This window comes from Protomyctophum parallelum (genome assembly GCF_964188405.1).
Source record: "Protomyctophum parallelum genome assembly, chromosome: 17".
Classification (NCBI taxonomy): Eukaryota; Metazoa; Chordata; class Actinopteri; order Myctophiformes; family Myctophidae; genus Protomyctophum; species Protomyctophum parallelum.
In genome coordinates, this window is record NC_139719.1 from 44118610 (window position 1) to 44131909 (window position 13300).

General features: G+C 43.9%; 1 protein-coding gene across 1 annotated transcript; it reads left to right on the forward strand.

Annotated features, from left to right (window-relative positions):
* Positions 1-1632: 1632 nt before the first annotated feature.
* LOC310874088 (5-hydroxytryptamine receptor 3C-like) lies at positions 1633-10326 on the forward strand (the record flags this gene model as incomplete). Its single annotated transcript, XM_083786763.1, has 3 exons — positions 1633-1752; positions 4931-5012; positions 10073-10326. 3 exons carry the CDS (start codon positions 1633-1635, stop codon positions 10324-10326), a joined length of 456 nt encoding a protein of 151 aa, XP_083642889.1.
* Between the last annotated feature and the right edge of the window lie 2974 nt (positions 10327-13300).

Consider the following 13300-nt stretch of genomic DNA (forward strand, 5'->3'; position numbering starts at 1 on the left):
ACACTGTAACCTTTCATATGATGTATTGCTCATTGAAATTGGGGGGGAAATGAAGAAGATATGACCATTTGACACCTAGTGAAACAGAAAAGTCAAAATAGAGCATTCCACATTCAAAGATATCAGCAGTGATCTGTGACTTTAGGGGGCGCTGTTTTCCCTTCATCCGTTACGTCATGTTGTAGTATTGTTTTGTAGTCATTGATTGATTGATTGATTGAAGTATTTATTAACAGTTTGCAGAATTACAGTACATTTCAAGCACAAACTCAATACAAAGACTGTTAACTGTGAGTGGACGACCCAATTAAGCATTACACTTGTTTACAACAGGGTCCACATTGTTCAATTCATCAAAAATCATCAGTCATCAGGATGATATCGTTACGTCATGTTGTAGTATTGTTTTGTAGTCATCAGGATGATATGGTTACGTCATGTTGTAGTATTGTTTTGTAGTCATCAGGATGATATCGTTACGTCATGTTGTAGTATTGTTTTGTAGTCATCAGGATGATATCGTTACGTCATGTTGTAGTATTGTTTTGTAGTCATCAGGATGATATCGTTACGTCATGTTGTAGTATTGTTTTGTAGTCATCAGGATGATATTGTTACGTCATGTTGTAGTATTGTTTTGTAGTCATCAGGATGATATTGTTACGTCATGTTGTAGTATTGTTTTGTAGTCATCGGGATGATATCGTTACGTCATGTTGTAGTCATTGTTTTGTAGTCATCAGGATGATATCGTTACGTCATGTTGTAGTATTGTTTTGTAGTCATCAGGATGATATCGTTACGTCATGTTGTAGTATTGTTTTGTAGTCATCAAAACACATTTTAGTCTACACATTCAACTGAAATCTTATGACATTTAGGGCTGTATTTTGCGTGTCTTAAGTACCAGGTCTTATTCCCTAACTTGAGTAAACTAAAGACCTGGAGGCGTGATCAATGCTCTTTGGCTATTCTGAGTGGCCAAAGAGCATTGGTCACGCCTCCAGGTCTTTAGTTTACTCAAGTTAGGGAATAAGACCTGGTACTTAAGACACTCAAAACAGTCTACTAAAACTAGACTAACACTAAAGCATTTCAGATTACTAAAATATGACTAAAACTAAATCAAAATGTGCTGTCAAAGTCAACACTAGTATCACATACACTGTAGTAGTTGAAGCAAAGTAGGACTACATACACAAAAAGTACAGTAGGCCTACTCAAGTAAACACCACTTGTCACCCCCCCCCCCCCCCTTTCCCCTCACTGTATATGTTTCTTTTCCCTTTTTGCTTCCTTTATGATGAATTCCTGTTCTGTTCTTTGACTATATGGAAGTGTCTATTTGTATGTCTCTAAATGTGTTGATGAATATTGAACAAGGTGGACCCTGTTGTAAACAAGTGTAATGCTTAATTGTTCAGTTAAGTCTGTTGTATTGAGTTTGTGCTTCAAATGTACTGTAATTCTGCACAATATTTCAATCAATCAATGCTTGCTTGCTTGCTTGATTGATTGATTGACAGTTTGCAAAGACAAGCACCAGACGGTACGGTTCAATACAAGGTCTGCTAATCAATCAATGGACCAATAGGAAGTGATAAGCCGCCGTCCTACCGTATATAGATCACAATGAAGAGGATCCCGATCCTCTGTGTCATCAACTTCCTGATTCCCATCCTGTTCTTCCTGGTTCTGGACCTCAGCTCCTTCCTGATCGCTGAGCAGCGCGGAGAGAAGCTGGGCTTCAAGGTACCCGAAGGGTTAAACCATTACTACCCTAACACTGTACCATCACTATAGTACCCATTAAGCCATCCACTAGGAGACCAGCTGGGCTTCAAGGTACACAAAGGGTTAACCATCACAAACTTAACCATTACTGTACCATCACTATAGTACCCATTAAGCCATCCACTAGGAGACCAGCTGGGCTTCAAGGTACACAAAGGGTTAAACCATCACTAACTTAACCATTACTGTACCATCACTATAGTACCCATTAATCCATCCACTAGGAGACCAGCTGGGCTTCAAGGTACACAAAGGGTTAAACCATTACTACCCTAACACTGTACCATCACTATAGTACCCATTAAGCCATCCACTAGGAGACCAGCTGGGCTTCAAGGTACACAAAGGGTTAACCATCACTACCCTAACACTGTACCATCACTATAGTACCCATTAAGCCATCCACTAGGAGACCAGCTGGGCTTCAAGGTACACAAAGGGTTAACCATCACAAACTTAACCATTACTGTACCATCACTATAGTACCCATTAAGCCATCCACTAGGAGACCAGCTGGGCTTCAAGGTACACAAAGGGTTAACCATCACAAACTTAACCATTACTGTACCATCACTATAGTACCCATTAAGCCATCCACTAGGAGACCAGCTGGGCTTCAAGGTACACAAAGGGTTAAACCATCACTAACTTAACCATTACTACCCTAACACTACCCTAACACTGTACCATCACTATAGTACCCATTAAGCCATCCACTAGGAGACCAGCTGGGCTTCAAGGTACACAAAGGGTTAACCATCACAAACTTAACCATTACTGTACCATCACTATAGTACCCATTAAGCCATCCACTAGGAGACCAGCTGGGCTTCAAGGTACACAAAGGGTTAACCATCACAAACTTAACCATTACTGTACCATCACTATAGTACCCATTAAGCCATCCACTAGGAGACCAGCTGGGCTTCAAGGTACACAAAGGGTTAACCATCACAAACTTAACCATTACTGTACCATCACTATAGTACCCATTAAGCCATCCACTAGGAGACCAGCTGGGCTTCAAGGTACACAAAGGGTTAAACCATCACTAACTTAACCATTACTACCCTAACACTACCCTAACACTGTACCATCACTATAGTACCCATTAAGCCATCCACTAGGAGACCAGCTGGGCTTCAAGGTACACAAAGGGTTAACCATCACAAACTTAACCATTACTGTACCATCACTATAGTACCCATTAAGCCATCCACTAGGAGACCAGCTGGGCTTCAAGGTACACAAAGGGTTAACCATCACTAACTTAACCATTACTACCCTAACACTGTACCATCACTATAGTACCCATTAACCCATTTTGACCTGAAATCGGATTCTAAAAAATGTCTTCTACATCCTGACAGTTTTCTGAAAAAGCCATGTTTCTGTCAGTCGTTCGATTTTTCAAAAATAGCAGACCTACAAGCTCATAGCACGCCACTCGGTGGCGCGCTATGAGCTTGTAGATCTGCTATTTTGCAATAGCTAAAGCATAACATAATGCTAACACCAAAAGGGGTTCCCGCCCCAATATGGGTTAAGCCATCCACTAGGACAGTGCAAAGTGGGGTCCGGGGACCCCCAGCCCTGCAGGGGTCCTTGAGAGAGTTCCAGGGGGTCCCCAGCTAAATGTTAGTTTGGAACCAAAGTCTGACGTCACTTTCAGTAGAGGGCGTCAGTCCCCAGGTTCATGTATTTGTTTAGTTGCATTGTAATCCCCATAGGGGGGATTTTAGATCGCCTCATATAACAACTGTGTTTGAAAAATAAACATGTCACCCCGGCCGCTTCACTCATATGGATATGAAGAATCAACTGACTGAGAGAAAACGCTATCGTTACTGCTGCTGAATTAGTTAGGTTTTCGCTAGAAGCAGACTGTATCATATATGAGTGACGGACTGTTGCAAACGATACAGAGACACCTCCCTGACAATATCGCCGAGACAGCTTGTTTATTTTTGGACCACAACGCTTATAGTAGACGATAATATTAAGATCACCCCATGTTATTCTCCATAGATAAATTACTTCCGCGAACCAGGGGGGAATCGTCGGGATGAGCGAGTTACGCCAGGACTTTAGAACCAGGGGAATCGAAGGGATGAGTGAGTTACGTCAGGACTTTAGAACCAGGGAAATCGAAGGGATGAGCGAGTTACGTCAGGACTTTAGAACCAGGGGAATCGAAGGGATGAGCGAGTTACGTCAGGACTTTAGAACCAGGGGAATCGAAGGGATGAGCGAGTTACGTCAGGACTTTAGAACCAGGGAAATCGAAGGGATGAGCGAGTTACGTCAGGACTTTAGAACCAGGGGAATCGAAGGGATGAGCGAGTTACGTCAGGACTTTAGAACCAGGGGAATCGAAGGGATGAGCGAGTTACGTCAGGACTTTAGAACCAGGGGAATCGAAGGGATGAGCGAGTGACGTCAGGACTTTAGAACCAGGGGAATCGAAGGGATGAGCGAGTGACGTCAGGACTTTAGAACCAGGGGAATCGAAGGGATGAGCGAGTTACGTCAGGACTTTAGAACCAGGGGAATGGAAGGGATGAGCGAGTTACGTCAGTAACTTCGGTGCTCTATAGACCCTTATGGGTCTGTAACTCTGAGAGTGTACAAATTTAACCACATGGACCCCTTAGTCCATTTGATTCCACGTGTACACTCTCAGAGTGCCAAGGGAAACAAATACTTCTTCATTATACCAAATAACTGTTAACTGAATCTACAGCGTGGTAGACTACAGATAAGCAGCACACCAACATCGATCAAAGTCGATGCTCATCAACAACAGATAATTATCGGTTAACCCATTCTGGGCGGGCACCCATTTTGGTGTCAGCATCATGTTATGCTTTAGCTATTTAAAAATAGCAGATCTACAAGCTCATATCGTGCCACCGAGTGGCGCGATACGAGCTTGTAGGTCTGCTATTTTTGAAAAATCGAAGAGCGACTGACATTTTTAGAATCTGATCTCAGGTCAGAATGGGTTCATCAGACCAGTGTGTGTCCGGCGGAAACCTCGTATGAATCTGATCTCAGGTCAGAATGGGTTAAAGTCAGCTTTATTTGCTGAATTGATGAATGGTTGAATTGATCGTGTCCATCCCTGTGCTTCAAGGTGACCGTGCTGCTGGCCATCTCCGTCCTGCTGCTCATCTTAAACGACATGCTGCCCTCCATGTCTGGGTCTCCCCTCATCGGTAAAACATCTTAAATCACATGTCTGGGTCTCCCCTCATCGGTAAAACATCTTAAATCACATGTCTGGGTCTCCCCTCATTGGTAAAACATCTTAAATCACATGTCTGGGTCTCCACTCATTGGTAAAACATCTTAAATCACATGTCTGGGTCTCCCCTCATCGGTAAAACATCTTAAATCACATGTCTGGGTCTCCACTCATTGGTAAAGCATCTTAAATCACATGTCTGGGTCTCCCCTCATCGGTAAAACATCTTAAATCACATGTCTGGGTCTCCACTCATTGGTAAAACATCTTAAATCACATGTCTGGGTCTCCACTCATTGGTAAAGCATCTTAAATCACATGTCTGGGTCTCCACTCATCGGTAAAGCATCTTAAATCACATGTCTGGGTCTCCACTCATTGGTAAAGCATCTTAAATCACATGTCTGGGTCTCCACTCATTGGTAAAACATCTTAAATCACATGTCTGGGTCTCCACTCATTGGTAAAACATCTTAAATCACATGTCTGGGTCTCCACTCATTGGTAAAACATCTTAAATCACATGTCTGGGTCTCCACTCATTGGTAAAACATCTTAAATCACATGTCTGGGTCTCCACTCATTGGTAAAACATCTTAAATCACATGTCTGGGTCTCCCCTCATTGGTAAAACATCTTAAATCACATGTCTGGGTCTCCCCTCATTGGTAAAACATCTTAAATCACATGTCTGGGTCTCCACTCATTGGTAAAACATCTTAAATCACATGTCTGGGTCTCCCCTCATCGGTAAAACATCTTAAATCACATGTCTGGGTCTCCACTCATTGGTAAAACATCTTAAATCACATGTCTGGGTCTCCACTCATTGGTAAAACATCTTAAATCACATGTCTGGGTCTCCACTCATTGGTAAAACATCTTAAATCACATGTCTGGGTCTCCACTCATTGGTAAAGCATCTTAAATCACATGTCTGGGTCTCCACTCATTGGTAAAGCATCTTAAATCACATGTCTGGGTCTCCCCTCATTGGTAAAACATCTTAAATCACATGTCTGGGTCTCCACTCATTGGTAAAACATCTTAAATCACATGTCTGGGTCTCCACTCATTGGTAAAACATCTTAAATCACATGTCTGGGTCTCCCCTCATCGGTAAAACATCTTAAATCACATGTCTGGGTCTCCACTCATTGGTAAAACATCTTAAATCACATGTCTGGGTCTCCCCTCATCGGTAAAACATCTTAAATCACATGTCTGGGTCTCCACTCATTGGTAAAGCATCTTAAATCACATGTCTGGGTCTCCACTCATTGGTAAAGCATCTTAAATCACATGTCTGGGTCTCCACTCATTGGTAAAGCATCTTAAATCACATGTCTGGGTCTCCACTCATTGGTAAAGCATCTTAAATCACATGTCTGGGTCTCCACCCATTGGTAAAACATCTTAAATCACATGTCTGGGTCTCCACTCATTGGTAAAACATCTTAAATCACATGTCTGGGTCTCCACTCATTGGTAAAGCATCTTAAATCACATGTCTGGGTCTCCACTCATTGGTAAAGCATCTTAAATCACATGTCTGGGTCTCCACTCATTGGTAAAACATCTTAAATCACATGTCTGGGTCTCCACCCATTGGTAAAACATCTTAAATCACATGTCTGGGTCTCCACTCATTGGTAAAACATCTTAAATCACATGTCTGGGTCTCCACTCATTGGTAAAGCATCTTAAATCACATGTCTGGGTCTCCACTCATTGGTAAAACATCTTAAATCACATGTCTGGGTCTCCACCCATTGGTAAAACATCTTAAATCACATGTCTGGGTCTCTACTCATTGGTAAAACACATCTTAACCCATTCTGACCGGGCACCCATTTTGGTGTTAGCATCATGTTATGCTTTAGCCATTTAAAAATAGCAGATCTACAAGCTCGTATCGCGCCACCGAGTGGCGCGATCCGAGCTTGTAGGTCTGCCATTTTTGAAAAATCGAAGAACTACTGACATTTTTAGAATCTGATCTCAGGTCAGAATGGGTTCATCAGAGCAGTGTGTGTCCGGCGGAAACCTCGTATGAATCTGATCTCAGGTCAGAATGGGTTAAACGACATGTCTGGTTATTCATTTGGGGGTCCACGAGATGGAAAATGATTGAAAACCACTCATACAAATGAGTCCCCTGTAGAACAAGCCCTTTTAAGCATCATGTTATTGTATAGCTGTTGTAAAATAGCATATCTACAAGCTCATAGTGCTGTGCTACGGTCGGTGGCCAATTGCATATCATTTTTGGGGTCCTTGACATGAAATAGTCTGAGAACCACATTATAGAAACATTGTTTTTTTTCAGAAAACGGCCTCAGGTCTAAATGAGAGACTGAGACGTTTCTCTATCTGCACACTAACACCTACGGCGGCGGTGGCTCAGGGGTAGAGTGCCTGGATGGTAACCGTAAGGTTGCCAGTTCGAACCCGGGCTCCCCCAGAGTTACTGTCGAAGTGTCCTTGAGCAAGACACTGAACCCCTAATTGCTCCCGATGTGCTGGTTGGTGCCTTGCATGGTTTCCTCCGCCATCGGCGTATGAATGTGTGTGTGAATGGGTGAATGTAATGCACAATCTCTGTAAAGCACCTTGGATAAAGGAGCTATATAAATGCACCATTTTACCTACTGCATGGTGATCTGTGGTCTGACGTTGAGATGTTTCCCCTCACAGCCACCTACTGCATGGTGATCTTTGGTCTGACGTTGAGATGTTTCCGCTCACAGCCACCTACTGCATGGTGATCTTTGGTCTGACGTTGAGATGTTTCCCCTCACAGCCACCTACTGCATCGTGATCTTTGGTCTGACGTTGAGATGTTTTCCCCTCACAGCCACCTACTGCATCGTGATCTTTGGTCTGACGTTGAGATGTTTTCCCTTCACAGCCACCTACTGCATCGTGATCTTTGGTCTGACGTTGAGATGTTTTCCCTCACAGCCACCTACTGCATGGTGATCTTTGGTCTGACGTTGAGATGTTTTCCCTCACAGCCACCTACTGCATCGTGATCTTTGGTCTGACGTTGAGATGTTTTCCCTCACAGCCACCTACTGCATGGTGATCTTTGGTCTGACGTTGAGATGTTTTCCCTCACAGCCACCTACTGCATCGTGATCTTTGGTCTGACGTTGAGATGTTTCCCCTCACAGCCACCTACTGCATGGTGATCTGTGGTCTGACGTTGAGATGTTTCCCCTCACAGCCACCTACTGCATGGTGATCTGTGGTCTGACGTTGAGATGTTTCCCCTCACAGCCACCTACTGCATGGTGATCTGTGGTCTGACGTTGAGATGTTTCCCCTCACAGCCACCTACTGCATGGTGATCTGTGGTCTGACGTTGAGATGTTTTCCCTCACAGCCACCTACTGCATGGTGATCTGTGGTCTGACGTTGAGATGTTTTCCCTCACAGCCACCTACTGCATGGTGATCTTTGGTCTGACGTTGAGATGTTTCCCCTCACAGCCACCTACTGCATGGTGATCTTTGGTCTGACGTTGAGATGTTTCCCCTCACAGCCACCTACTGCATGGTGATCTTTGGTCTGACGTTGAGATGTTTTCCCTCACAGCCACCTACTGCATGGTGATCTTTGGTCTGACGTTGAGATGTTTTCCCTCACAGCCACCTACTGCATGGTGATCTTTGGTCTGACGTTGAGATGTTTCCCCTCACAGCCACCTACTGCATGGTGATCTGTGGTCTGACGTTGAGATGTTTCCCCTCACAGCCACCTACTGCATCGTGATCTGTGGTCTGACGTTGAGATGTTTCCCCTCACAGCCACCTACTGCATGGTGATCTTTGGTCTGACGTTGAGATGTTTCCCCTCACAGCCACCTACTGCATGGTGATCTGTGGTCTGACGTTGAGATGTTTCCCCTCACAGCCACCTACTGCATCGTGATCTTTGGTCTGACGTTGAGATGTTTTCCCTCACAGCCACCTACTGCATCGTGATCTTTGGTCTGACGTTGAGATGTTTCCCCTCACAGCCACCTACTGCATCGTGATCTGTGGTCTGACGTTGAGATGTTTCCCCTCACAGCCACCTACTGCATGGTGATCTTTGGTCTGACGTTGAGATGTTTCCCCTCACAGCCACCTACTGCATGGTGATCTGTGGTCTGACGTTGAGATGTTTCCCCTCACAGCCACCTACTGCATGGTGATCTGTGGTCTGACGTTGAGATGTTTCCCCTCACAGCCACCTACTGCATGGTGATCTTTGGTCTGACGTTGAGATGTTTCCCCTCACAGCCACCTACTGCATGGTGATCTTTGGTCTGACGTTGAGATGTTTCCCCTCACAGCCACCTACTGCATGGTGATCTGTGGTCTGACGTTGAGATGTTTCCCCTCACAGCCACCTACTGCATGGTGATCTTTGGTCTGACGTTGAGATGTTTCCCCTCACAGCCACCTACTGCATGGTGATCTTTGGTCTGACGTTGAGATGTTTCCCCTCACAGCCACCTACTGCATGGTGATCTGTGGTCTGACGTTGAGATGTTTCCCCTCACAGCCACCTACTGCATGGTGATCTTTGGTCTGACGTTGAGATGTTTCCCCTCACAGCCACCTACTGCATGGTGATCTTTGGTCTGACGTTGAGATGTTTCCCCTCACAGCCACCTACTGCATGGTGATCTGTGGTCTGACGTTGAGATGTTTCCCCTCACAGCCACCTACTGCATGGTGATCTGTGGTCTGACGTTGAGATGTTTCCCCTCACAGCCACCTACTGCATGGTGATCTGTGGTCTGACGTTGAGATGTTTCCCCTCACAGCCACCTACTGCATGGTGATCTGTGGTCTGACGTTGAGATGTTTCCCCTCACAGCCACCTACTGCATCGTGATCTTTGGTCTGACGTTGAGATGTTTCCCCTCACAGCCACCTACTGCATGGTGATCTGTGGTCTGACGTTGAGATGTTTCCCCTCACAGCCACCTACTGCATGGTGATCTGTGGTCTGACGTTGAGATGTTTCCCCTCACAGCCACCTACTGCATCGTGATCTTTGGTCTGATGCTGCTCAGCCTGTTGGTGACGGTGGTGGTGACGTACCTGATGGAGTTGGACAACGTCCCCGTCCTCCACAGCACGACAGGGACAGACAGGGACTGCAGCCTGACGATGGACCGACAGGACAAACGGGAGGACGTCAAGGTCCACGGCCGGGACGGAGGTGAGAGTGAGGAGGACATCTGGAACGGAAATAAGAACCAATACGAAATTAAATTAAATAAATGACAACAAGCTTCCCGGCCCGGGGCCTGCAGTGTCATAGATCAGTGGTTCTCAAACCCATGATGACGGTGACGTGACAATTTAACCCATTCTGACCTGAGATCAGATTCATACGAGGTTTCCACTGGACACACACTGGTCTGATTAACCCATTCTGACCTGAGATCAGATTCTAAAAATGTCACAGTCGTTCTTCGATTTTTCAAAAATAGCAGACCTACAAGCTCGTATCGCGCCACTCGGTGGCGCGCTATGAGCTTGTAGATCTGCTATTTTTCAATGGCTAAAGCATAACATGATGCGAACACCAAAATGGGTGCCCGGTCAGAATGGGTTAAGGACTTTTAAGACCTTTTTAATACTTCAGAAAGACAATAAAAAGACTGCGTCAAAAGTACTCAACAAGCTGATCATATAGAAAATTGGTCAAACATTAGCCAGATAACACAAAGACGCAAACATTGTGAAAATAGCCAATCTACAAGCTCACAACAAAAGACAAGATGCATAAAGTGCAAAACTAATTTGCTTTAAGTTAACTTAATAGTTTTTTTAAATGCACGGTCCAAACAACTAATAAACAGCTGAACATCAAACAGGCAATGATGAACCACAACAACAGACTGAGGACACTGTGCATAATAGTGACAATGACATACAGCTGGTTTTCGATAAAAAAGTGGAACCTCTGCTGACCCCTGGTGGAAGTAAGGAGAAGGCACAGGTATAGTTATGACTGAGGACATGGACTGTTGTGACCACTGATGATGGACAGTTACTGTACAGTACTGCACCTAAAGGAATAGTTCACCCAAAACACCATCGGCAAATAAAGGAAAACAGTGCGCCCTCTTTGTCTCGAGAGACCAAAACCCAAACCCAAAACATGACTTTATTTTCTATGAATAACACACATCATGAAGCCTTGGATTATTTCCAGAGACGATCATTTGACGTGCAGCTTGCAGATCTGCTATTTCTTTTTAACATTTTTGAGCATTTTCTGAAAATGCCTGATTGCTTTCCCCCCCCCTATACATTTAAATACAACGATGCATTGATATGAAAACAGAAAGTGTGCTTCGTGATTTGCACTTGTTTGAATACTTGAGTATTAGTTTGAGTAATAATACTACAAATCGTATGACTTTGACTGATTGTGTGGCGAGCGCTCTCAGCCTCACGCCAAAGTCACAAATGCTAGGGCCCCACCAAAAATAGCCCATCTACAAGTGTTGTGCTTGTAGATCTGCTATTTTTGGTGAATGTTCTCCCCAAAAAAAGGAATGCTGGGGTTTTAGTGTTTAACCCATTCTGACCGGGCACCCATTTTGGTGTTGGCATCATGTTATGCTTTATCTATTGAAAAATAGCAGATCTACAAGCTCATATCGCGCCACCGAGTGGCGCGATACGAGCTTGTAGGTCTGCTATTTTTGAAAAATCGAAGAGCGACTGACATTTCTAGAATCTGATCTCAGGTCAGAATGGGTTCATCAGACCAGTGTGTGTCCGGCGGAAACCTCGTATGAATCTGATCTCAGGTCAGAATGGGATAAAGGTTATTGTCAGTCTGTCCTATAATAAGTATTCTCTCGTGACGTATTGCATCTTTGTTTTTTGTGATAAAAAAAACAAACAGATCTCCATGAATTCAAGGCCTCACAGGGTGAACTATTCCTTTAATGCTTAAAATGTTCTAATTAAACGTGTCATTTTAGATGAAAGAAGACAGAATCAACGCTGTGATGTGATTGGTGGAGACACACCATGTGACCTGATGACGATGGCTGCAGAGGTTAGAACTGTATTCACGTTCAACGTAAAAGTCCAAAGTAGCCTAGTACACTTCCCTTCAATCACAGATCTACCTTCAATCACAGATCTATAGTTCCTTTAGAACTAAAGTCCAAAGTAGCCTAGTACACTTCCCTTCAATCACAGATCTAGTTCCTTTAGAACAGAATCAACCAAACAGTTCATATCGGTACAAAACTAGCAGATCTACAAGTTAAAAACGTTTTAGATCTCGTAGGTTTGCGTGACACTGTAGCAGAGTTCGCGTTAGTCCGCTAATTGCAGGTGGCTTTGAAAAAAATCTAATATCTTAGTTATAATGAATTTAATGAATATATATAATGAAAAGTTTACAATATCATAGCGCGCCATGAGATTGTAGGTCTGCTATTTTTGAAAAATCGCAAAAATTTGGCACAGATCTTTGAATATTCTTTCAGAAGACCCCCCCCCCCCCCTCACTGTATAAGTTTCTTTCCCCTTTTTACCTCCTTTATGATGAAATCCTGTTCTGTTCTTTAACTATATAGAAGTGTCTATTTGTACGTGTCTAAATGTTTTGATGAATTGAACATGGTGGACCCTGTTGTAAACATGTGTAATGCTTTATTGGGTCGTCCACTCACAGTTAACAGTCTGTTGTATTGAGTTTGTGCTTGAAGTGTACTGTAATTCTGCAAACTGTTAATACATATTTCAATCAATCAATCAATCAATTTCGATGTCAGGCCTAAATGGGTCAGGCCTAAAAAAAAACAACTTTGGTTTCCGGTTGCCGACCGACTCTATTAAATATGCGCGACCCATATTATTTTATTGGCATTTGGTGAAAAAAAAAAAAAAGCTCAGAATACGACCGAGTCAAGACCAAAAAGGTCTTTGATCATTAAAACTATCTTTGATGAGACCATCGGGACAAGCAACCTCATCCTACGTTATAAAAAATATAATTCACGTAGGAACCACTATCGTTTGTAAGTCAACAGTGTCAACACAGCGCTCTGTGCGCCGCCATGTTGCTCAGCTCTGACCGCGGAGCGGAGCGCAGCCTCTAGACTAGAGCCGTTTAGAGACAGAGAGTGACGACAATGGACTGATCAATGACGCATGCAGCCCCACGAATAAGCAGTGAACGGAGATGTCGCAACTCTCTCAACTAAACGCGCTGCCTCCGACAGAA